Source organism: Rattus norvegicus, chromosome 1 (genome assembly GCF_036323735.1).
Source record: "Rattus norvegicus strain BN/NHsdMcwi chromosome 1, GRCr8, whole genome shotgun sequence".
NCBI classification, from domain to species: Eukaryota; Metazoa; Chordata; class Mammalia; order Rodentia; family Muridae; genus Rattus; species Rattus norvegicus.
This window is the reverse complement of record NC_086019.1, coordinates 212,315,228-212,341,674: the sequence shown is the minus strand read 5'-3', so window position 1 is coordinate 212,341,674 and position 26,447 is coordinate 212,315,228. Positions and strand designations below refer to the sequence as shown.

At 48.2% G+C, this 26,447-nt stretch overlaps 2 protein-coding genes across 13 annotated transcripts; one reads left to right on the top strand and one right to left on the bottom strand.

Annotated features, from left to right (window-relative positions):
* Positions 1–9,034: 9,034 nt before the first annotated feature.
* On the top strand, positions 9,035–16,586 carry Kat5 (lysine acetyltransferase 5). 11 transcript variants are annotated; one of them, XM_039092652.2, is made up of 14 exons: positions 9,214–9,298; positions 9,398–9,464; positions 9,785–9,853; positions 9,942–10,078; positions 10,338–10,520; positions 10,610–10,684; positions 10,968–11,042; positions 11,420–11,668; positions 11,744–11,833; positions 13,643–13,783; positions 13,857–13,950; positions 15,611–15,770; positions 15,882–15,963; positions 16,051–16,586. In XM_039092652.2, exons 1-14 carry the CDS (start codon positions 9,287–9,289, stop codon positions 16,183–16,185), a joined length of 1,569 nt encoding a protein of 522 aa, XP_038948580.1. In that variant the 5' UTR covers positions 9,214–9,286; the 3' UTR covers positions 16,186–16,586. The 11 variants fall into 11 exon arrangements, with proteins under 11 accessions (XP_038948655.1, XP_063135252.1, XP_038948580.1 ...); NM_001005872.1 differs by having other exon boundaries at positions 9,282–9,298; positions 10,365–10,520; XM_039092727.2 differs by lacking the exon at positions 10,338–10,520 and having other exon boundaries at positions 9,035–9,298.
* Positions 16,587–16,663: 77 nt separating this feature from the next.
* Positions 16,664–17,759, bottom strand: Rnaseh2c (ribonuclease H2, subunit C). 2 transcript variants are annotated; one of them, NM_001401703.1, is made up of 4 exons: positions 17,524–17,713; positions 17,229–17,410; positions 17,034–17,153; positions 16,664–16,779 (listed from the first exon to the last, which is right to left on the bottom strand). In NM_001401703.1, exons 1-4 carry the CDS (start codon positions 17,693–17,695, stop codon positions 16,753–16,755), a joined length of 501 nt encoding a protein of 166 aa, NP_001388632.1. In that variant the 5' UTR covers positions 17,696–17,713; the 3' UTR covers positions 16,664–16,752. The 2 variants fall into 2 exon arrangements, with proteins under 2 accessions (NP_001388632.1, XP_063138517.1); XM_063282447.1 differs by having other exon boundaries at positions 16,664–17,153; positions 17,524–17,759.
* Between the last annotated feature and the right edge of the window lie 8,688 nt (positions 17,760–26,447).

Sequence of the window (26,447 nt, the reverse complement as noted above, 5' to 3'; positions counted from 1 at the left end):
TGCGTATAAAATAAAAATAAATAAATCTTAAAAATCAATTTGAGGGAAAGAGTTTGCTGTGCAAGCATGGGAACCTAGCTAGATGCCCAGGATCCATATGAAGTCTGGACATGGCAGCCCCTGTACCCCAGCACTAACAGGGGATGAGGGGATCCCAGGAGGCCACTGTTTAACCAACTCAGTCAATAGTAGGCTCAGTAAGAGACCCTGTCTCAATAAAAAGGAAGAGGGGGTGAGGAGATGGCTTGGTTAAAGTTTGTGCATGGAGCAAGGTCAGAGTTATGATTTCCAGAACCCAAGAACTATCAGGTGTGTGTGGCAAGTCATCTGCAGTTACAGCCTTGGGAGGAAGAGACAGGGTATTCCAGGAGAAAGTTGGCTTGAAGTGGAAACTGAAGGGCTTTTTGGAAAGTCAGTTGGATGGTGTTTTGCTGGGGCAAACACGTGAAGGAACGTTTCATTAAAGTGGATGCAGGTGAGAGGCTAAGGCAGACCCGTGATGTTTCACTGAAGCAGACACAGAATGTTCTGCTACAGCAAGCACGTGAAAGGGCACATGGTTCTTTGCTAACAACATACAAGTGCTGGTAGGCATTTCAGTGTGTAGTTGAGCTGCATTTGTCAGGACTCTACAGAGAGAAGTACACGAAAAAACCTTCTGGTGGTGTGCTGCAGTTTCTTGCTAATTCTGAGAACTTGGGCTGATTGGATGTGCGTGTTAAGAAGGGGAGACCCACACTGAGGCACGTGGAGGACAGGTGATGTTTGGAGGGTATAAAAAGCACTCCACCACTCCACGGAGAGACAGAGACAGAGCTTGGCTGGTACAGCTAGCTATGCAGTGATCATGGGCCTCTAGTCTTTGCTGATCTTTGCCTCCCTGAGAGAGGCACAGCCAAGAACTTCTCCTAGTGTTCCTCCTGGTGCCTCCTACTGCCTTGTACCGAGGCTGAAGCCTGGCTGTCTCTGCTAGGTCACGTCACCACTCTTGCTAACCCAACTCTACCAAACTCGACTGCTGGTGTATTTGTGAAGTGTTTGCGAGTGGATCGAGCTGCTGACCTGTGAACTGAACTGCCGATTTCCAGACTACACAGATGGGAGTTGCTCCAAAGAACCTTTCTAAACAGGCCCACTTCTCCCCACCCCCATCCTTTCTTTTCCACTACCTCTGGTGGGTGGTGGGCTACAAAGGAAGTTAAAGTATTTAAGAACAATCATTAAGTTGGGGATTTAGCTCAGTGGTAGAGCGCTTGCCTAGCAAGCGCAAGGCCCTGAGTTCGGTCCCCATCTCCGGAAAAAAAAAAAAAAAAAAAAAGAAAAACGAAAAAAAAAATGTAAAAAGAACCATCATTAAAACTCAGTTTTGAAAAAAATTAAAGTCACGCTGGCTAGTGTTCAGAAGTTCTGGATTTGTTTCAGAACTTCGACCTCAAAGAATCAGGGGGAAAAGCTGGAGGGACAGCTCATCAGCTAAGGGCACTTAACTTGCAGAGCATCAGAGCTCTTTTCCTAGCTCCCACATGAGGCACTCACAACTGCATGTGTAGGACCAGAGTCAGGGGCTCTGATGTGCTCTTCTGGCCCCAAAGGGTACCACACACACAAGCACATTTTAACAAACACACAAACAAAATAACCAGACTAACGTGAACAAGCAGTTACAATCCTGGACACCAACCTCAGGGCCCCACAGACACGTGCCCACACATATGAACACACACACACATACAGACACACACACCACACCACACTCAAATACACACAGAAAGAGTAAACAAGGAAAAGGAACAAATAAGAAAATAAAGTGCAGACTGACAGAAGATACTCAGTGTTGACCTCTCACACACACACACACACACACACACACACACACACACACACACACGTGCGCGCACCTACATCATACCCACAAGCATGTTTCAAGAATGAAGAAGCATGGTAGGGCACGCCTGTATTTCAGCACCAGAGGTTCAAGGACACCTTCAGCCTCATAGTGAACTGGGGACAACAGCCTGGGTTACACTGAGATCCATTTGGGACGAAGCTGCACTGGACCCATCTCTAGCACCACACAAACAGGGCTTGGTGGAGCAACCTGGACTTGAGAGATAAAATTCAAGGTCGCCATCTGCTGTACATTGAGTTCAGGACCACCCTAAGACACAAGACCCTGTCTCAAGAAATTGTTTTTGATGTAACTGAGCTATACCCAGCTGTCCCTGTGTTTCCCAATCTTACCTGTCTTTTGTGCCTGCCCCGCCCACTGCTGTGGACAGAACCCAAGTCCTTGCTAAACAAGCACTCTACCACTAAGTTATGTCCTCTGAATTCATCCTTTTCTCTTTCATTTATTTAATTGTTTTATTTATTTTTGAGACAAGATCTCACTGTGTAGCCCTGGCTAGCCTGGAACTTGTTATGTAGATCAGGCTGGACTCAAAATATTGTTAGTTTTTTCTTATCTTTCTTTTCTTCTCCTCCTCCTCTTTCTCTTTCTCCTCTTCCTCTCCCTCCTCCTCCTTCTTGGTGCCTGTGTCTGTCCATACCTCTGATCCCAGCGCTTGAGAGGCAGAGGCAGGTGCCCACAACTTGTCAAGCTCTGTTTACCTGCTGCTTCCCCTGAGGGGCTCTGCATACAAAGTCATACAGTAGGAGTCCAAGCAAGGTGTCTCAGTTTCCCTCTATGGCCTTATTGCCAGCTATGGGGCATTTTTGCCAGAACTGTGCCAGAGATCTGTGACCTTGGACTTGCATTTCTTTTGCCTGAGGACTTGCCTACTGGCAGCTGTGGACAGGGACCCTGGCCCAGCCTCAGACCCTTCCCCAACTTTAGTTTGTTCTGCCCTGTGCCAACCAGGGTTTCTTGGGCACAAGCATGGCCTCTGGGCATCTTTGGCAGCCACGTAGAGCTTGTGTGAAGTAGTACTCCTGCCATGGGAAGACACAGCGGTTGTCAGAGATGAGTAGAATCTGTCCAGTGGTGAAGGTCAGTGTAGTGACATAAAAGAAAGTAGAGTTGACATTTCCCGCATAGACTGAAAGGTACCACAGAACAGGGAAGAAGCAGACAGTAATACAATTAAGAACAAAGTGTGCCCCTGACCATCACAAACTATGAATTATTGGCCTTACCAAGTTCAAAGTGGTGTATCAGGCTTGAGAAGATCCAAAAGACACAAGTTTCATAACCTCATGGCCTAAGTCCCACCTGTCTCTGCTGCCTCCACCTCTTCGTTAACTTTTGGGAGTTTCCTATGACCAACTAATGGAGAAGAAAAACTCAGGATGGGCCAGTAGAAAGCAGAAGAAACCAAAAATGGTCTGCTTGCGTTCTCAGTCTCACCCAGGGTAAAATACAGCACAGAGGAAGGAAATGTTCAAAACTTCAAGCAACACACTTAGCCATTCACTTGGTGTGGGAGAAATATGTGACCTGGAAGAGGGGTCTGTGTGAAAGGGCAAGAGTGAGAGATTAGGGGCAGATGGACATGGGGAAGAGCTACGCAAGTAGACCTGGGAGAGTGTGGGCAAAGTGTGTCTGAGTCTCATCTTTTTTTTTTTTTTTTTTTTTTGGTTCTTTTTTTCGGAGCTGGGGATCGAACCCAGGGCCTTGTGCTTCCTAGGTAAGCGCTCTACCACTGAGCTAAATCCCCAGCCCCCTGAGTCTCATCTTTTAATGTTGTGGCTGTTGGCCAGCTTTCGTTTGGGTCCACACTAATGTTGCACAGTTGGCCCACAAGTTCAGTAATATAATAAATAATAAGAGTTGCACAATGCAGGGTGTGTATGGCTTAATGATGGGTGCCCCTTGCTTACAGATGGTGTCAAGTTTATTACATTGGAGGTCCCTTCTGCTATGGAGCCTCAGTGATTAGTTCATATTGGAACCAGTGGGTTCCAGGTATGTGGGGAGTGGAGGAAGCCCTGAATAATGTGTGCTGTTGACATGGGCATTGGCATTTCAAGGATCATTGCCTCAGACCCATGGGAAAATGGAAAAGTCTTCCTGCAATAGAGAGGCTCAGAGGATGCCAAGCCTTCCCCTGGTCCATGTGTTCATGTCCACAGTGTATGCTGAAAATGTCCACCACAGCCTTCTTCCCACCTCTCAGAGATTTACAGTCTAACATTGCTCTCCTGCAGAGACTACTCCTATGGAGATTAGCTAAACCTGCTTTGTGAGCAGCATACCATAAACAGCATCTCCTTGATTCAGCTGTAGGCAGCAACCCCACTTCTCTGTTCAACTATATACAACAAACACTCTGGGCTTCCACAGTGCAGACCCTTCTCCATCAGAGAGCCAAGAGCACCTGATCCCAGATTTTCTGTCTGTGGGTTGTCTTTTCTTCATTCTCTTGCTACTCTTGTCAAGTCAGTCCCCAGAGCCACACAAGGATTCTGCAGGGTATGAATTCAACTTCCCTGCTTGCATGCTTTCTTTTTTTTTTTTTTTTTTTTTTTTGGTTCTTTTTTTTCGGAGCTGGGGACCGAACCCAGGGCCTTGCGCTTCCTAGGTAAGCGCTCTACCACTGAGCTAAATCCCCAGCCCCGCTTGCATGCTTTCTTGAAAGCTTCCCTGCTTTGCCAAACGGACACTAGTTTTTACAGAAGTACAAGGTGGCAATGACCATGTCACTAGGGGAACTACTAGTGTCATCACATACAGCACTAGCAAAAGTTGCTGCTGCAGACTTGACAGGACACTGGAGTGACCCAGGGTGGAGAACTGAAGTGGTCAGATAGAAAAAAGGCCTGCTGCCACTCTCAATGGCTGCCTTGGATAACTTGTGCTCCCTGTGCTTATGGCTCTCAATTCTGCTGGGTGACTGACTGCTCCTGGTTGTGTGTGGTAGTGAGGGATGTTTCTACCAAGGACAAAAGTAAGTTTCTGCCAAGGAGCCCATGGTTGCTGCTTAGTTTTGTTGAGACTCTTATGCCTAGTAGCCAAGCAACTGACAGCTAAAGAAAGCTATTCTGGGTTTGGGGGGGATGGTGTAGCAGTTACCAGCACATACTGTTTCTGTAGCCGAAATTAGTTTGGTCTCCAGCACCCACAACCACCTGTAACACCAGTGTCAGGGAATCTAATGCTGCCCTCTTCTGGCCTCTGAAGGCACCTGCTCTCACGCACACTTAAACACATGTAGATACACACATAATTAAAACAAGGGAATGTATCCCCCCCCCAAAAAAAACCCAGCAATAATAGTTCAAATTTAGTTAAATCGAAATTCAGAGAGAGAGAGAGAAAGAGAGAGAGAGAGAGAGAGAGAGAGAGAGAGAGAGAGAGAGAGACCGACCTGTAACCTATAAGCCTCGGTCTTTAGGTACAAAACTTCAGAGTCCAGCGACCTATCAGTTTCTGACTCTTGGAATATCCCCCCCAATACTGGTGGGGAAATGTCTAGCTCTAAATTACATCACACCAGAAGAATTCACTTTGGTATTTAAAGGAAGCACAGCCAAGCATCCTTGTGCCTGCGGAGTGGTTGGTTTCCTTTGCATGTGATTCACCTTAGTTCCTGGGCTCTGGGAACCAGCCTCTGGGCCCATCTCCAGCACAGTAACAATAGTCAATGTTTATTGGGATGGGCTATGTGCCAAAGGTTAAGGTACTGTTCAAATGTTATCGCCGCATCTAACATTACAGCCACCTTTATCGTACCACTAACATCACACCACTGTAGGTCAGATAAAAGTGACATGCCAGGCACACAGCTTAATTGGGGGGAGGGGAAGGCAACCCAGCGCTGTCTGTCCTGACAGGTGGTTGTGCGTGCTGGAAACTAAACGTATTTTCTCTACAGAAACAAATGCTAGAGCCACTTGAGAAGAGGTACTCTGAATTGAGGAAATGCCTTCATAAGATTTGTCTGTAGGCAACATTTTCTTAATTAGTGATTAATGTGGGAGGCCTCAGATCACTGTGAGAGTGGTCCCAGGGTACATAAGAAAACAGACTGCACAAGTTACAGGGAACACACCAGTAAACCTCATTCCTGCCCTAACTTCTCTAGATGATGGACAACAAGCTGCAAGATGGAATACATCCTTTCTCCCCATGGTGCTTTTGGTCGCAGTGTTTATCACAGCAATGGAAACCCTATGTAAGACAGTCTGATACCAGAAATATGCTCCTATAATTACAGCTCTTGGGAGGCTGAGGCAAAAAGATCATGTGTTTGAGGCCAGCCTGAGATTAAAGAACAAAGGAATAGAAAAGGAAGGTGAAAAGCTACCTCCTCAACTGTAGCTGTCAGGACTAGGACCACGAGGTGCTGGGAGGAGCCTTGGGGGTGTGTCTATTTTTCTGGACCTCCCTTTGACTCCAAGCTTTCAGCTTGGACAGGATGGTGCTCTCAGCTACTTTTACAAGGAGTCCTTGGTGCTGGAGACAGCTGAGTGGTTATGGGCACTGACTCTTCCAGATGACCCAGGTTTTATTTCCAGCATCCATATACTGGCTTACAACTCTCTTTAAATCCAGTCTCCCTCTGCTGGCACCAGGCAGGCATGCAATGCACAGACATACATGAGGCAAAACACCCAGGCATGTAGAATTAAAAAACCTTTTTAATGTGTCCCAGTAGCTTTGCTCTGGAAATCAACTGGGCATCCAGCTTTCCCCTGCTCATTCAATAGTTCTTTTTTTTTTCTTTTTTTTTTTCTCGGAGCTGAGGACCGAACCCAGGGCCTTGTGCTTGCTAGGCAAGTGCTCTACCACTGAGCTAAATCCCCAGCCCCCATTCAATAGTCCCTGAGCCTGTTGTAGTCATTAAAAACTAGCTAGGTACTTAGCTAGTGGGGCTGAGGAGACAGCAGCAAACAAACAAATTCCCACAGTGGGGGAACTTATGATTTTAAAGAGTGACCTGGACTTAGAGAAAGTAGAGAGAAGTACGTACGAAGAAGGAGGAATGGATGTGCTAGAAGGGCTGGAGAAATGACTCAGTGATGGAGACTGTACTCTCAGCACTCACTCTGGGAGGTTTACAACCATCCGTAACCCCAGCTCCAGGAGATCCAACACCCTTTTCTAGGCTCCAGGGCACTTGCACTCAGATGAACAAAACCACACTTGGATACATACATATGCACACAATTACAGATTAAAACACAAGGGCTGGAGCAAAGGCTTCACGGTTAAGAGCACTTGCTACTCTTACATAAGAATAAGACCGGGCTTCAGTTCCTAGCAACCACAGGGTGGCTCACAATTGTCCACAACTCCATTTCTAGGTGGTCCAATGCCCCCTTCTGGCCTTCACAGGCACCACGTGTAACTGATGCATGCACATATCCAGGTAAACAGCCTTTAAACACTAAAGGAAAAAACCTCATGGAACCAAAGCAAGAAATCAACACCAGGTCCCATGTATGTGAGGCTGTAGTAAGTAACACCAGTGATGTTTTAGTTCCTCAGGGGAAGACAGGATGTTCTAAAAGATGGCAAATACTGTGTGCTTGTACATGCCTGTTGTCATCCTCATGACAAGTTACAGGCCAAGCAGGGCTACAAAGTCCGACTTCATCTCAAAGCAAACAATAACAAAAGGTCTACTGGTTTTTCAGTACTTCTATGCTGAACACAGTCTACACAGATATCAAATCCCAGTGCTGTTATTAATGCTCCTGTGATGCAACCGAGACCCCTCCTTTACTTCTGCATATAAACTCTTCTCAGAGTGGCCGAATGGACCCAGAACCATTTAAACTGGTAACATTTAGAACAAAGGTCAAAGGGTCTCCCCCGCCCTAGGCACTTTATTACTATCTGTGATAGTGGGGCTGGAGAGATAGCTCAGTGGTTAAGAGCACTCACTGCTCTTCCAGAGGTCCTGAGTTCAATTCCCAGCAACCACATGGTGGCTCACAACCATCTGTAACGGGATCTGATGCCCTCTTCTGGTATGTCTGAAGACAGCTACAGTGTACTCACATACATAAAATAAATAAATCTTTTAAAAAATATCTGTGATAGTTATTCTTGGTTGTCCATTTGACTACATCTGGATTTAACTAAAACCCAAAAATGGAAAAACACACATGTGAACAATTTTTGCCAAGTCTGAAGCAGGAAGACCCACTGGTTTTTGTTGTTATTTTGTTTTGGAGACAGGATTTCTCAGTGTAGCCCGGGCTGTCTTGGAATTTGCTCTGTAGACCAGGCTAGCCTCGAACTCAAGAGATCTGCCTGCCTCTGCCTCCCCCATGCTGGAAGACTGCTTGGTGGAAGACCCACTTGTAATCCAGATCTTTGAGGTGGGAGAACACACCTTTATTCTTGTTACTCAAAGTCAGAAGATACACCTTCTGGTGGAAACTAATGTAAAGACATGAAGCTTTTTCTCCCTGCCACCCCCCAGAGCAGGGTCTCTCTGTGTAGCCCTGCCTGTCCTGGAACTGACTCTGTAGACTAGGCTGGCCTCAACTCAAGAGATTCGGCTGTCTCTGCCACTACCGCCAAGCTGCTTTTACTCTTTGCCTACCTGTTCTCACTCTCATTGGCAACTCCACTCCTTCACTGTCATTATCTTCTTTGGGATTCTGATGTACAATGAAGATCAACTGAGACATCCACTCTCGTTGACTGAATGACTACTGGAATTTTGAACCTTTCCATTTATAGAGCCACATATATACTATTTTAAAAATAAAAATCCAATATTAAGAACTAAAAAATCAGGGGTTGGGGATTTAGCTCAGTGGTAGAGCGCTTGCCTAGGAAGCGCAAGGCCCTGGGTTCGGTCCCCAGCTCCGAAAAAAAGAACCAAAAAAAAAAAAAAAAAAAAGACCAAAGAACTAAAAAATCTTGCTAAGTCCCCAAGCCTGTGCAATAATATGCAGACACCTGGCTAGAATTTTAAATTCCTTCGGTTCTACTGATTCCCCGGGGTCCAAAACCCAACTCCTTAGCCTCCTACTCAGGGTGACACCTCACACTGCCACTATGAGGCTCGCCGGAACACTGCGGCCAGACAAAGCATAAACACTTGATCTGAGTGACCGGCGTCGCACCCGGTGGGCGTCACGTGACAGACTCGGCGTTCCTCCAATCGCTGTGCGAATAGTAGGGATTCCATCTAGTACTTGGCCTCAGGCTTACAACGCCCTGTTGTTCCATTCCTCAACCGGGCCCGCTTTTTACTACCAACCAGCTGGCAGTGACTCTCAAGTGTTTTCCTCTCAAGCAGTTTCGAGGGGCTCGGGCCTATAGCGCACTCAGCTCCGGAAGTGACGTTTCCCAGAGGGGCCGGAAGTGGCAGTGGAGGGAGGGAAGATGGCGGAGGTGGTGAGTCCGGTGCCCGGGGCGGGGCGGAGGGAGCCAGGGGAGGTGGGTAGAGCCCGAGGCCCCCCAGTAGCCGACCCTGGCGCCGCGCTGTCTCCCCAGGGGGAGATAATCGAGGGCTGCCGCCTGCCCGTGCTGCGGCGCAACCAGGACAACGAAGATGAGTGGCGTGAGTGACGTCGGGGGGCGGGTCCAAGGAACCTGAGGGCGAGGGGCGGGAGGGAGTCAACGATCACACGGGAGGGGGAGGGGCTTCTGCAATCCTGGGGCGGTCGCAGATACTCGGAAGGAGGGGCGTGACTTTTGGACGTACGGAGATGATCCGGGCGGGGCTTGGAGAGAGGTGTCACTTGGTGACTAAAGGGGTCTTGAACTAGCCCTTCTAAGTGCTGGGACGTAGACATCCAGCCTAGAGGTGGAATTCAGGTCGAAGGGTGGAGTCTCATGATCTGCCTTGATTAAGACCCCCTGTCTGTGTTGTTCCCTTAGCCCTGGCTGAGATCCTGAGCGTGAAGGACATCAGTGGCCGGAAGCTTTTCTATGTCCATTACATTGATTGTGAGTTCTGGGCCTGGAAAAAGTGGGTTGCTGGATAGGGTTGAGGGCAGCCTCTGGCATCCCTCCTGAGCCATTTTCACTGCTGCAGTCAACAAACGTCTGGATGAATGGGTGACTCACGAGCGGCTGGACTTAAAGAAGATCCAATTTCCCAAGAAAGAAGCCAAGACACCTACCAAGAACGGACTTCCTGGGTCCCGCCCCGGCTCTCCCGAAAGAGAGGTGGTGAGTAGGTCCCCCATTTCATCTTTTCTCTCCTGCCTCTTCCTTCTTGCATCTCTTGGCCTCAGGGGTTCCTGAATGGGCAGGAGGCAGCATTCTTTTGCCATGGCTTCAGCTTGCAAAGGATGGGGACCAAATTGCAGGTGTAGCTTCCAGAGTCCAGTATTGCCTTGCTTTAGAGAAGGCAGAGGGTGGGATTTGATCACTCCATGCTGAGGGGCCCATCCTCCCCTTCGCCATCCCACCACCATCCCCACCCCAGAGGAAGACCCTGGACCTATCTCTACAGCCGGCCTCCGCCCAGGCCAGCGGGAAGACCTTGCCAATCCCGGTCCAGATCACACTCCGCTTCAACCTGCCCAAGGAGCGGGAGGCCATTCCAGGTGGCGAGCCTGACCAGCCGCTCTCCTCCAGCTCCTGCCTGCAACCCAACCACCGCTCAACGGTACCCTCAGCAATTCCAGGGACCTTGCTTTCTTCTCAGGTCCCACCTTCTCTACCTTCTGACCCACCTTTCCTGGTTTCTCTCTGCAGAAACGGAAGGTGGAGGTGGTTTCACCAGCAACTCCAGTGCCCAGCGAGACAGCCCCAGCTTCAGTTTTCCCCCAGGTGAGTCTTCCAGTCTTTTTACATGTATGAAGGTTTTGTCTGTGATAGTCATATGTTCTACTTGCATGCCGGGTGCAATGGCCAGAAGAGGGCATTGGATGCACTGAACTAGAGTTGTGTGAGCCCCATGTGGGTGCTGGGAAAGGAACCCATGACCTCTGGAAGAGCGGGATTCTTAACCACTAAGCCACCCCAACAGCCCGTCTGGTCTTCCCCCCTCTTCTGTCTAGCATCCTCCTCCAGGATCATCTCATGGTCACCCTTTTTCTTCTGTCATCCACAGAATGGATCAGCCCGTAGGGCAGTGGCAGCACAGCCAGGACGGAAGCGGAAATCTAATTGCCTGGGCACTGATGAGGTGGGTATCAAGGAGCAGAGGAAGAGGGAAGCTGGGAAACAGGGAGTGGACTTGGGCATGGAGAGTTCATTCAGTGACCAATTTAAAGCAAACAAGGTGTTAGTTAGGCAGTGAGGGTGTTGGTTGGGCAGTGAGGGTGTTGGTTGGGAGCCAAGCAGATGAAGCATTGGGCTATTTTGTTTGTTTGTTTGTTTGTTTTGTTTTGTTTTGTTTTTTTACCATACCAATTTCTGGTTCTTGGTTTATTTTGGAAAGTGGAGATTATGATGCTTGCCCCTTAGTTGATGGTAGACTTGAAGGAAGAAACCTACGGCAGTGTTGTGAGCCATGTTCTGCTTACCTGCTGTTATCTGGTATTTTCCATTTGCCCTGGGCAGGATTCTCAGGACAGCTCAGATGGAATACCGTCAGCACCACGCATGACTGGCAGTTTGGTGTCTGACCGGAGCCACGACGACATTGTCACCCGGATGAAGAACATTGAGTGTATTGAGCTTGGCCGGCACCGCCTCAAGCCGTGGTACTTCTCCCCGTACCCTCAAGAGCTTACCACGCTACCTGTCCTCTACCTGTGCGAATTTTGCCTCAAATATGGCCGTAGCCTCAAGTGTCTGCAGCGCCACTTGGTATGAAGGGTCTTGGGAGGCTGCCTACCCAGTGTACCCTCACCAGTCCCCACCTGATCCTCCTTTTGTCCTTAGACCAAATGTGATCTTCGACACCCTCCAGGCAATGAAATTTACCGCAAGGGCACCATCTCCTTTTTTGAGATTGATGGGCGGAAAAACAAGGTCAGTGGCTTGTGCATGGGGCTGGAATACATCATATGAACAACCTTTTCCTGCTCAGAACAGTTGACCACTCTGGCTATAGATTAGTTCACTGTTTTTATTGAATGCCTGACGTAGAGCTGGGGAATGCACAGAACACTGGCATTTAGATACATTCTCTTCCCGGAGAGGTCACTGTCCATGGCAGAAGTAGACATACCAGCTATTCAGATCCCAGTGTGAGGAGTATCGGAAACAAAGGCTGGGTTAGCAGAGTTCAGAGGAAGCTGTCAGGAGCTTGGAGGTGTGTATGCCTAGAATTCCAGCACTCAGAGAACTCTGAGTTCAAGATTAGTCTGATATGAGTTCCAAGCCAACCTGAGCTATAAAATAAGAAAGACCTATCTCAGGGAACCAAAGCAAAAACCTGTAAGACAGCAAAGGTTAAGTGTAAAATTGGAGGCAGTTAAAGAACAGTGTGGCCCAGCATCCCGGAAGCTGATGCTAGGAGCTGACATTCAGAGCCAGTCTGAACTACACAGTAGGATCCTTTCTAAAGCTGAGTTAAAAAGGATCTTTGGTTGGGTGTGCTGGTACATCCTTTATTCCTAGCACTCCGGAAGCAGAGGCAGGCAGGTCTCTACTGGTCTATGGGGAGTTGTAGGCCAGCCAGGGCTAGAGTCAGATCTGTTTTGAAACAGTTTGCAGGTTAACCTGTGAGCCTGGACATAGCAAAGAGAACATATTTAAACAGTTGTAAGCAGTTGGGTTCAGAGATGCAGCCACCAATGTACCAGGACAGTGCATGCAAAAAGTAAAAAGAAAGGGAGAGGTGGTGAGGCAAGGTCAAAGGTCAGGTGTCAGGAACAAGATCAGTGGGGAGGAACAGGTTAGGGTTTCTTTAAGTGACAAGTATGGAGGTCCTTGAAATACACACTTTTTAAGGCCTCCAGGGTATGGATGGAGAGAGAGGCAGATTTCTGGATTGGTTTGGGAGCTCACCTTGAAGAGGAGCTACTTCTTCAAGAGGAAAGTACAAAGTTTCACATTGTTGTATATTAAGTGTGGTGTTCAAGTAGATGACCAGCAGTTGCAAAGCTGTCTGAAATTCTTCTAGAAGTCACATGTGATAAGACAACCAGTCCAGAGTTGTAGGGAAAAATCCCTAAGGCTGGCAGTTCCTTAAACCTCCACAGAATTGCAGACCAGTTCCCAGGAAGGGTCACCAGCTAGAGCGTTCAGGTTCTGACACCTACAGCCACATGGGTAGAATGTCTCTCCTGATGACTAGTCCATTTGGAAACTTAATAACTCACTATGTATCCCTAGCTGACTGACTTCAAACTTGTATTTCCCTCTGCCTCCTAAGAGTGGAGGTTACAGGCATTCCTGGCTTGGAAACTTTAAGTGGAAAAGAGGACAATGCAGGCCCAGGGCAGGCTTTGCTGGGGATGTGGAAGCTCTACAGCTCACCAGGGGCAGGGCAGGCAGTTGGACGTTAGTTTGTAGGCTCCTGGTCACTTAAGTAGTGCTTCTAAGCAGTGGTGCTAATCTGACTGGTGGGATGGGCCAGGGTCCTGGGCGGGAAGTTCAACCCTCTCAACTGGAACAGCAGGAAGAAGTGCTCCTCAGAGCCCTTGAGATGGCTCAGTGCATGGAAGGGCTTGTCACACAAGCCTGGCCACCCGAGTTTACTCTGTAGAACCTATGGTGGAAGGGGAATGGACTCCCATGCGTGTGCATGTTGTGTACAGGCACATGTGGCATAGTAAATTAACTGTTTAAAAACAGTATCCCAGAGTATTGACTGTGAGGTCTTTTCCTTTATAGAGTTACTCACAAAACCTGTGTCTTCTGGCCAAGTGTTTCCTCGACCACAAGACATTGTACTATGACACAGACCCCTTCCTTTTCTATGTAATGACGGAGTATGACTGCAAGGGCTTCCACATCGTGGGCTACTTCTCCAAGGTCAGCACTCACAAAGGCTGTCCCTCAGCCCTGCCCTGAGCCTGGCCTTCTTTAACCCACCTACTTTTTCCAGGAAAAGGAGTCCACAGAAGATTACAATGTGGCCTGCATCTTGACTCTGCCACCTTATCAGCGCCGGGGCTATGGAAAGCTGCTTATTGAGTTCAGTGAGTATGGCTGCCTGATCCGGTGTCTGGTAGGCTGGCAGGCCAGGCCTATGTGGGTGTTCCTTTGCACGCAGACAAACCAGTCACCAGGAGAGCTGCCAGAAATAAAGGGATACTCCACCAAGGCCTTTCCTCAGTTGACTGCCCTGTTTCCTGGAATAAGTTCCCAGCATCTACTTCTCTTTGGCTAAAGGCCTACAAGCCACCAAATTTTTCCCAAATTGGAATCGTGTGTTCTCATCTGGAGCTCTGAGCAACCTAAAAAGTCTGGTCAAGGACCAGTGGTTCTGTTACTAGGCATGCCCTAAGCGAGCCTTGCAGGCAGTAGGTTCAAAAAGGTATACGGCCACTAAAAGACAGACTCCTGTCCTGCTTCTTTGTAAGGCTAGTCTTTTAAAACCCAAGCGGGCTCTGGCCCCTTTTGAGGACACGGACTCTTTTTTTTTTTTTTTTCTTTTTTCTTTTTTTTTTCCAGAGCTGGGGACCGAACCCAGGGCCTTGCGCTCGCTAGGCAAGCGCTCTACCGCTGAGCTAAATCCCCAACCTTAAGGCTTTTTTTTTTTTTTTTCCTTTTTGAGGACACAGACTCTTAACTCTGCAGTCTCATCGTTTCCTGCTGTTAGTCCACCCAGTCCTGTTCTGTTCATTGAACTGTTCTCTGGCTCAGGAGTCAGGGAAGAAGCTTTCGCTTTTCTGCTGGTGAAAACACAGGTGTCTAACTTGTTCAGAGTCGGGTCTCTTTGGAGTACCTCACTGATTAGAGCAGGCGAGAGGAAACTCAAAGGGCAAACGAGATATACCTACTTTTGCCTAGTAGGACACAGAAATGCCAACAGATTGATAAAAGGGTGGGAGCAATCATTGAACAGGGCTCCTGACTATAGAGGTATATGGCATCCTGGGGATTCATGGGAGTGCTTACTGTGGGGATCCAGTAGCTCTCTCCCCTTCTGGGCTGCTGCTTTCCAGACACCAGCCTTTCCCGCCCTTTTTGTCCACGGGTGCTTGAGCAAAGAGGACGGGACCACCAAGAGAGATGTAGCTAGGAGCAGAAAGTGTGGGGAGCATCATGAGGCCTGTATACCCAAGAGTAAGGAAGGGTATCTCCAAACTAATAGGGACATCCCCAGAGCCCTGACAAAGCATTGTCAGCTCTGCAGGGCCTAACAGTCTCAGGAACTGTCTGGCAGTGCCAGACACAAGCAACACCAGCAAGGGAAAGGGCCACTAAGGGTCAGGTGCCTGGCTCTGAGGAGGCCCTTTCCTATTATGTCTTTAAGCACCCAGCCCATTCTGCTGAGAGCAGCTGACATGCCCAGGATCACAGCTAGTTAAACTGGTGACACTGAAAAGGTCCCCATGGCCTCAAACCACAAAGGGCTCCCTCACTACCACCATACACCCAGACACAGGCTGGCAGGGCAGTGGAGAACATAGCACTCCATCCATCAGCTTCCACTGGCTGACAAGTACCCAGTCATAGCTGCTGTTCTAGCTGCCTTTGGCTGGCTCCCCTACACAGCCAGCAGGGAAGCTGCTGATCCATCAACAAGAGTAAGTGTGAGACAGGCACCCAGGCAGCCCAGCTCCACAGTCCCTCTTACATGCTGCTGTGTACACACCACTTACTCCTCCTCTTGTGCTCCATTCGTTGCTTTAGGCTATGAACTCTCGAAAGTAGAAGGGAAGACAGGAACTCCTGAGAAACCCCTGTCAGATCTTGGCCTTCTATCCTACCGAAGTTACTGGTCCCAAACCATCTTGGAGATCCTGATGGGGCTGAAGTCGGAGAGTGGGGAGAGACCACAGATCACCATCAAGTGAGCCCAAATGTCCACCTGGGGGTTTGTGGTATGGCCTGTCTGTCCCTGGGGTTTCTGGGGACAGATGAATACCCTCGGGGACTTAACTTTCACCCTCCCCCTCCCCAGTGAGATCAGTGAAATCACTAGTATCAAGAAAGAAGATGTCATTTCCACACTGCAGTATCTCAATCTCATCAATTACTACAAGGTCAGGAGGCGTGCTTAGGGGATAGGTGAGGGGTACCAGGATGCAGGCTCTGCGACTGACCATGAGCTGGGTCTGTCTTTTGCTCAGGGCCAGTATATCCTCACTCTGTCAGAAGACATCGTGGATGGGCATGAGCGGGCTATGCTCAAGCGGCTCCTTCGAATTGACTCCAAGTGTCTGCACTTCACTCCCAAAGACTGGAGCAAGAGAGGAAAGTGGTGACACACACACTCTCACTGCAACACCGCGAAAGCCAGCTGAACACGGCTGTCATCCTGTCGTATCCCATTCGAGCTTCGAAGAGTCATGCAAAGGGAGACAGGCCAAAGGACAGACCCAAAAGAAGAAGAGGCCTAGGAGGGGCCAACTAGTGGCCAGTACCAAAGCGAGCTCAGGTCTAGGCCGACTCCAAGGATAGCTGGCTTGTTGGCTCAGGTCCGCTCTGAACACAGGGACCAGGGGGACCCAGGCAGCTGTGTACACTAAGGCGGGTGGGGAGCATCTGTACAGGACTGGTGACTGTAAAAATTTCTTTTGTAAAGGAGGAGCTGGAGGGTGGGGTGGGCGCTGGTTGCAAAGTTCTGGCCCTCCCTGCCCCCAGAAATAAATTGTTTTTATAGGCAGAGCGATCAGGAGTTCTTGCCAGACTGGGTGCCATGCAATGCCAGCTTCAGGGTGGTAAGGTGCCCACAGACTCAGGTGTTGTGAAGATCTCATTTATTGGGATAGAAACAGTGGCTCCAAAGTGGTGTGAAGGGCTCTGTGACTTTCATTTTCATGCTCTGGCTCTCAGTCCTCTGGCACCTGTGCGTGAATCTGCAACAGGAGTCACTTCTGCTTTGTGATTTATAATACACAGCAGTTGGGTGGGAACCCAGCTGCTCAGGGTGACAGCCCCTTCTAAGAGAAAAGTGGGGAATGCCTCCCACCAGTCCCTAGTCTGGACCTCTGGAGCCATGATCCCTGTGGTGCTTATTTGCCCCTAGAACCCCAAATACTAGAGACACGATTCAAAGCTAGTGCTAAGTGCGACCAAGCCTGAGGGGAAAAGAGCCCTTGAGTATACGTACCGCTGCAGCAAGGCTGGGCCAACCTAGGGCCCTATGCACTTTGGCATCTGGACCAGGGACCGTTTCCAGACCCCACAAGGTGAAGTGACTGAAGCTGCCGGTGGCTCCGATAAAGCGGTCCTGGAAAAAGCTGGGTTCAGAATAGGGACGGCAGCTATTGCCCTCACCCCAAACCTACCATCTCCCTCTGCTCACAAAGTCCCGCTCCAGCGGCTCCTGTGCCTCGTCCGCTTTGTCCTCCGCGTCCCCTGAGAAGTTCAGCTTCCCTATCAGCCCCTCTCCCATCTCTTCTGTCACCATCACGAATCCCGCAAACCCTGGCGGGACAGCTACATCTTCGCCCCGCAGGCCACGACCGCGAAACGACACCTGCAGTCCTGCAGGAGGGACATGCAAAGCCATAAGACTGGGCCTGGCCCCCGGAGAATGAATCGGCGGCCTCTCCCGCGGACCACGAAGCCCGAGAGCCACGGGGCCTGCCCGGACTCACCGTCTGCACCGTGGCGGACGGCGGGCGTGAAGAAGCGTTCAACCGGGGCGGGCCGGCTGACCAGAACGTCACATGGCAGGAGGTGCAGCTTAGCTGGTGCGGCGCCACGCAGTGAGCCAGGGCGCAGGTGAATACGCTGTTTATCGTCCCCAGCTTCCTCCGGGTTCTTCATCTCGGATGCTTGTAGGTTCAGGCAAAAGCTGGCGGGTGAGACGCGCAGGGCCTGTCGGGAGACCGAGCACACTAGATGCAGAGCCCTATGGGAATCGTAGTCTTTTTCTCTGGCTGCTCTCTGTAAGGATACTTCTGCCTGTGATGAAGTCTTTATAAGTGTGATCTCATCTTTGTATCTCTACTTCCCCGGTCCTGGGGTTTAGCTTACGCCACCATACCTCCCAGTTCTTATGGATCTTGTCGTTTGAAAACAAAACAAACAACAACAACAACAACAACAACAACAACAACAACAAAAACTAAACGGACTGCTAGAAGAGTCCTATTTATAAAGGTTGCCTGATAAACTATTTTTGATGATGATGCGGATTGGATTCAACGTATTGCGCATATTAAGTGCGTGCTCTAGAACTACCATCCTGTAGGGGAGAAGAACCAAAAAAGGAACACCCAGCCCCTAACTTCTAAGACCAGTGCAAGAGTTACAGCTCTGGGGAGAAAGGATCCTGGCAGTTGGGAACCAAAAAATACCACAAAGTCATACTACACAACAAACCTCACACAGGAGAGTTATTGGGAAAGACATGGGAGGGAGGGTGGCTATCTCTGCTCAGAGGAGAAGCAGCAAAGAACTGAGCAGGAGGCAGGCTTTATGTACGGTTTTTGGAGGTGGGGCAGAACTATCCCAAGTGGTCTGAGAATGAGGGATTTTGTGACCTGATATTCGGGCAAGCTCAGGGATTGCGGCTTGATCTTGGATGGGTTTTGTTGTTTTGGTTTTCAATCTGTAAGGCATAGTCTGGCTACTTTCCAGTGGTGCTGGACATAATGACAAGAGAAGTCTTGGGGGCAGGGCCTAGCTGCTCAAAACTCAAGGGAAACACCCTGCCCCTGGCCTGTCTCCATGCTCTAAGACTTGGAAATCCCAGCCCCTTTGACAGCAAACAATGTTTCAAAGTTTGTCTTCAAGCAGTACTTCTAGCTGGGTTGTATTTTTTTCACTAGCACACTGCACATGCTCTACACCAGCTCACACTGCACATGCTCTACACCAGCTCACACTGCACATGCTCTACACCAGCTCACACTGAACATGCTCTACACCAGCTCACACTGCACATGCTCTACACCAGCTCACACTGCACATTCTCCACCAGCTCACACTGCACATACTCCACCAGCTCACACTGCACATGCCCCACCAGCTCACACTGCACATGCTCCACACCAGCTCACACTACACATGCTCCACCAGCTCACACTGCACATGCTCCACCAGCTCACTGCACATGTTTTTAAAACCCTATAAAAGCCTTCCCACTGCCCAGCCCTCTAATGTCTCTCTTCCTGTTCAGAGGTAGCGGTTATGCTGTGTTATTCCCCAGCAAACCTCTTGTGTGAAGTTTGTTGTGTGGTGTGACTTTATGATATTCCTTGGTTCCTGATAGCCAAGATATAATTGTGCTAAAAAACTGCTTGTTTTTGTGGCTCAGATAGGCCTATGCCTGTCTCCCTCTCAAGGTCAGAGCCCCACTGGGACCCTATCTCCAGTCTACCTATAACAGATTCACCTTCTGCTTTACCAATCACTTGGCATCTCATCCAACAGTGGCAATTCAGTAAGTTCTCCCTTTGGTCCGAGTAAATGCTTCCCTGAGTCTGAGGAAATGATTGTTGGGCATCCAGCACCCCTCTGGTATTCTTGGAGGTAGAAGTAGCCCCAGCCAGGTCTTCACAGCTATGGCTGGCCCTCTTCACTGACACTCCCCCTCCTGCTGCAGCTTCTTTAGCTCCAACTGGGTTACTGTAACTCTTTCATCCCCAGTCCCTTTCTACCGCCACCTCAGAGCTTTCCTGAAAAGCACAGGTTCCCTGTTCCTTATGACTTTTTTTTTTTTTTGGTTCTTTTTTTCGGAGCTGGGGACCGAACCCAGGGCCTTGTGCTTCCTAGGCAAGTGCTCTACCACTGAGCTAAATCCCCAACCCCCCCTTATGACTTTTAAAAAATGATTTTTAAATTTATGTTCATTAATGTGCATATATGTCTGTAGAAGGGTGTTGGATCCCCTGGAACTAGAGTTACAGACAGTTGTGAGCTGTCATGTGGGTGCTGGGAATTGAACCCAGGTCCTCTGGGAAAGTAACTGATGCTCTTAACTACTAAGCCATCTCTCCAGCCCCACAATTTATTTTTTATTTTTATTTTCTATGTATGGGTATCTTACCTGCATGTCTGTCTATGCATCACACAGGTGCCAGAAAAGGGTATTAGATACCTTGGTTAAAGATAGTTGTGAGTCACTGTGTGGGGCTGGGATTTGAACTCAGGACCTCTGGAAGAGCACTCAGTGACCACTGAGCCATCGATCTCTTCAGTGTTTTTATGATCCTAGGGGATCCTGTTCCTGCATTTTCCAGTGGATGAGACCTCATTCATGAACCTTTTTTTCATTGCCTTCTGGCAAACCTTCAGGCCTCCTGGAAAGCCCTGGTAACCAGGCACCAGTCCTCTGGCGTTCAGCCTTGCCCTCTATTAAGCATGGTGATTGTAAGGTATGAGACTTGCTGAAGGAAAACCCCAGACTCAGGTAGTATGAAAAGACAACAAATGTATACTCTGCAGAAACAGCCAGCATGCAGGGCTCATCCAAGCAAAATGGTGACCCAGAGGGAAGCTCACAGGCCCCCTTGAAAGCCAGTTAGGGGTTTTCCAGTTGCAACTGGATCATCTTCACCAGGATTAGTTCAGCTTATGGTATGGGATATTAAGGTAACCCTCAAGGGAGAGAGGGTTACCTTATTTGGACTTTTTCCTGTTGTAAGCCCCTGGCCAGATGTTGGGGCAGTCGCTGAGAGGTCTGAGTAATTTAAGCTTAAGGCCCAATATGGCTGCCTGTTCTAAAATAGAATGAGTGGATCTCAGTGATGATCCAGTAAATGGCTAAGTGGCTTGGTCCTCTTTGGTCCTCTCTGAGTCCTGGGCATATCCTCCACTCTAGGCTTCTGGGACCTGACCCCCATCCTCAGGAACAATGGCGTCCATACCTTCATCCTGTTGCAATGCCTAAAACTTCCAGCCTCTTTGCCTGGCACCTGACCTGAAGGGCCTCAAATTTATTTGCTTTTGTGATAAAATTTAGATAACCACCTGATAGCACCTTAGATCCATATGATTCAGGGCCTTTACCACTAGTGCGTGTGAACAGGGAAACAGAAAGAGATTCCCTATGTCCAAGCATATCTCTCTCTCTCTCTCTCTCTCTCTCTCTCTCTCTCTCTCTCTATTTATTTTATGTATGTATGTGAGTATACTGTCACTCTGTCACTGTCCTCAGACACACCAGAGGAGGGCATCTGATCCCATTACAGATGGTTGTGAGCCAGCCCTTCCACTATCAAAGGGACTCAGCTGCTCTCACAAGCTTCTGATGTGACTCGAGCTGCTGACTTGACTCTGCTAAGCTATGTATGAATTGTTTGTTTCTGCTGGCTTTCTGCCACTCACCATGTATACATATATATATATTTTAAATTTGGGTGGGTTTTTTTTTTTTTTGACACAGGGTTTTTCTGTGTGGCCCTGGCTGCCTTGAAATAGGGTTAGGGTTAGGGTTAGGGTTAAGGTGAGAGGCTTTACTGACTGACACTTAAGATATCTAGCAGATATCTTGGGGCACTATGGTACCCAACCAAGTGGGGAATAAAAGATACCCTCTCGTTTTTTATATTTTTACAACGACTTGTCACCACTGAGGTGCTACGACGTCAGTGAGGCTTAGATTTACTAACAGCAGACATGGGTGGCCTTCACCTCTTCAGGGAGAAAAGTTGCTTCTATGTCAACCTATGGAGTACAGTGAAAGACGTCCAATAAGGCCAGACAGATCTCCAGAAACAGACAGCTCAACGCCTCTGGCCGGCAGCTCCTTGGCTATCCAGTATGGAGCTGGATACACCTTTGCCACCCGCTTTCTCCTCCTTTCCCTAGACCTACTAATTGTGCCCTGTCTTACAAACTTCTTGCCTGCATTTCTTCAACAAATTCAAAGGATTTTTTAAGCAGACCTTTAATCAGTTGTCATTACAGATTATCAGCCCCTGGCTACAGAACTAGACGCCTGAGACTCCTGAGTGTATACCTGCTCGTGAAGATCAGGTTTGCCCATGGACTTCGGTGCCCGCCCCTCCCTATACAGCAGGAAGTAGTTTAATGTGGTCAGCCTCTTCCTCAACCCCTGATTTTAGTTACCAATGGTAAATAGGAATGTAGGGAAAATGGGCCAAGGAAAGAGCACCTCGCCCCTGGACTGTCTGTGAGCCCCAAGACTTGGAAAATCCCACCCCCCAGGTCTCAGTGTTACCTGCCAAAACACCAACTGATTGGTGACCAATCAGCACTTCCAGCTGTGCTCATTGCACGTGCCCCACCAGCTCACACTGCACATGCCCCACCAGCTCACACTGCACATGCTCTACACCAGCTCACACTGCACGTGCCCCACTAACTCACTGCATATGCTCTACAAACCCTAAAAAGCCTTCCCTTGCCCCACACTCTCTTCCTGTTCAGAGGCAGCTGCTATTCTATTTTTCTCCCCAATAAATCTATTTTGTGAGCTTTGTTGTGTAGTGTGACTTTGTGGTATTTGCTGGCTCCTGATTGCCAAGATATCTTTGTGCTGGAAAAACACTTAAATCCCAGACCAGGTTATTTGTTTTTAAAATAATGGCCATCAATACATTTCTTTCTCAATGCATTTTTCCCTATGAGACTTGTCCTGCATAGCTTTGTATATGTATAGTGGTTCTTGCTGGAAAGAACACTTTTTGTATTACAGCTTCTTTTGATTTTGTTATTGTTTTGTTGCAGTTTTATTTTTGGTTTTGGAAACATGGATTCTCTGTGTGGCCCTGGCTGTCCTGGAACTCACTCTGTAGACCAGGCTGGCCTCAAGATCTGCCTGCTTCTGCCTCCCAAGTGCTGGTCATAAAGGTGCACACCGCCATGCTCGGCTGTCTTTCTTTGGGGGAGGAGTGTGTCATAGAGCGCTATGAAGCTTTTCCCCTTCCACCATTCAGGTTCTGGCTTCTCAAAGTCAGATCGTCAAGATGGGCACCAGCACCTCCTCCTGGCGAGCTAGCTTGCCAGCCTCCTGTAGTCAGATTCTCCACATGGTCTCGTCTGTTGTTTTTTTAACATGCTTTCACCTCTTCTACACCTTTTATTGGTTCAGACACCCAACATTGATACGTGTTGTCTATTTTGTTCCCAAAACAAAATAAAACTAGAAATGTTGGTCCAGTGCATTATAGACCTAAAAGAGAAGCCTTGCCACACAGCCAAGTACTCTATACAAACGTTAAGTTTAAATTTTAGTGGTTTACCCAAAAACCTGGAGTGATATTTACTGTTTCTAGTAATCTTCATTTTCTTGGCTCTTGTCTTTCAAATAGTAAGGAGTTTGCTTTATTACACTTGTACATTTTCGATAACAGCACCGCTATTCAGTTCAGCATATATAAGTTCACCAAATATCAACAGTGGATAAAGCCACTTTCTGGTTTTCAGAGGACAAACACAAATGGACCCATTCCTCAGTCATACTTGAACACTGGCCCCATATGAGCAGTGTCCAAATCACAAACACAAGCAGGCTTCTCTTTCTAGTGACAGTGGGTGATGCCTCTTTACTAACCACAGCATTCACTTGCATCTAGTCGCCTGCTCAGGTACGAGTTGTTGAGACATTCTCTCACAGGGCCTCATGAGAAGGCTCAGAGGCCTGAGTTTGATGCCAGCCCCCACATGGTAGCTCACAACCATCTGTATTTCCAGTTCCAGGGGATTTGAGGTCCTCTTCTGGCCTCCTCAGACACCTGGTAGGCATGCAGTGCACTTACTCAACATTTATACCTAAGAAAACTAAAACAGCCAGGCATAGGGGCACATAGGGGCACACGCCTTTAGTCCCAACACTTGAGAGGCAGAGGCAAGCAGATCTCTGTGAGTTCAAGGCCAGCTCAATCCACCTAATGAGTTCCCAGACAGGCAGAGCTATATGGTAAGACCCTATCTCAAAAATAATTAATTAATTAATTAATTAATTATCAGAAATCCCCTGCTTCGGAAGGCATTCCAACTCAGACATAAGCCCTGCTTCCTTAAATCCTTCCCTAAATCACTAAACAAATACAAATACCATGAGCCTTTTAAGATTTCCTTTTTGGGGTTGGGGATTTAGCTCAGTGGTAGAGAGCTTGCCTAGCAAGCACAAGGCCCTGGGTTCGATCCCCAGCTCCGAAAAAAAGAAAGGAAAAAAAAAAGATTTCCTTTTTATGTGCATGTGGGGTGCACTGAGAGACCAGAAAAAGACATAGGGCTGCTTAGAGCTGGAGTTATAGTGGCTGTGAGCTGTCCATCGTGGGTGCTGCGAACTGAACTTAGATCCTCTGCAAGAACAGCAAGTGTTCTCAACAACTAGGCCATCTCTCTAGCCCTTCTAAAACCCTTTCCAACACCCTTACTAAGATCTGCCATAGAGCAATAGTGTATATTTAGTTTGGCCAACTAAAGGAGTTGGTGGGCAGCAGCTGGTTAATTTATAGGAAGGGCTGTTTTAGTTTTTGGTCAAAAATAAAACAGGCAAGATGTGGTGGTGTAAGCCTGTAATACAAGCACTAAGAAAAGTAGAGGCAGGAGGATGAAGAGTTGAAGGTTGGAGGTGGGGGGACTAGAGAGATGGTTTGGTGGTAAAGAGAACTGGCTGCTCCTCTAGAGACTGAAGTTCAGTTCCCAGCAACCACATGACAGTGCACACCTGTCTGGAACGCCAGTTCCAGGGCTTCTGACACCCTCATACAGACATACATGCAGGCAAAACACCAGTGAGCATACTATAAAAAAAGTATATATATATATTATAATATTATATATATAAAATATTATAGTTTTTAAAGGGTGTAAGTTCAGTCAGGGCCACACAGGAGGAAATCCTGTCTGGACAAAACAAGCAAACAAAATAAACCAAACAAAGAAAAACCCAGTCACAAATGAGTGAGCGTGCATAGCTGTGTTCCAGTAAAACAGCGTTTGCAGAAGCAGGCAGTGGGCTCGATGAGCCCATCAGAGGAAATATGTAGACCCTTCTCTACAGTAACACTGTTGTTGTTGTTGTTGATGATGATACATTAATTTTCTCTGGGTATCTGCCAAATTCTTTTGCTGCTTTTGATGATTTTCATTTTGTGTTCTTGGATTTCCCAGAATCAGTCTTTTCCCTTTTGAATGATAATTTTGCCTCTTATTACACCCTGAAGTTTCTTTTCTAACTGTCCTAACTAGCACTTCCAGAAAAATCTCAGACATTACAGGTATGCCATTTAACCTGTGCATGCGCGCGTGCACACACACACAAGTTATGCTTTTGAGGTATGGTTTTTGTTCTGTCAGTTTTTTTTCCTTGTTTATGTTGATCAGAGAGTCATGTTAGATTTTTGTGTGAGTGTGTGTAGGTGATCAACATTTCAACCCAGGTGGCGTTCCTATGGAAACCATCCATCTGGTTTTTGAGACTGGAACTCTTGAGTCCAGCAGCTAAGAGAGTGTACTGTCCTTTCAGAGGATGTGAGTTCAGTTCCTAGCACCTATGATAGGCAGCCACAATGCCTGTTCCTCTAAATCCAAGGAGCCCAACACCTCTAGCATCCTCAGGCATCTGCACATGCATGGGAGCACACCGCAACATCACACACACACACACACACACACACACACACACACACCCCACACACACACACCCCCCACACATACCATACACACAAACACACACACCAAACACACACCACACACACACCACAACACATACACACACACACCACAACCCACAACACATACACACACACACATACACACACACCAAACACACACCACACACACACACACCACATACACACACACCACAACACATACACACACACACATACACACACACCACACACACACACCACAACACATACACACACACCCCACACACACACACCAAACACACACACACCACACCACATACACACACACCACACCACATACACACACACCACAACACATACACACACACACATACACACACACCACACACACACACACCACAACACATACACACACACCCCACACACACACACCAAACACACACCACACACTCACACACCACAACACATACACACACACATACACACACACCACACACACACACACCAAACACACACCACACACACACACCACAACACATACACACACACACATACACACACACCACACACACACACCACAACACATACACACACACCACACACACACACACATACACACACACCACACACACACACCACACACACACATACACACACACCACACACATACACACACATACACACATGCATACATAATTAAAAACAAAATATTAAATGAGAGAGATAGGCATTCTCTCTCATCGGCCTCTGTACCTGATTAAAGGATCCAGATTACCCGACACTTACTCCCTGCATGCTGAGGAAGCAGAGGACTTGGTCACTCCACAAAGCTCGGCATCTCCTTCCGCAACACCACTCTGGTGTTGACAGCCTGCAGTTTCCTGGAGAGCTGTCAGTGCTGAGTCCTGGATGAAAGACCTAAGAGGCTGGAGTCTGGGTAGCAGCAGTAGAATTGATAATCTGGAGGAAGTGAAGATCTGTGTGTGTGTGTGTGTGTGTGTGTG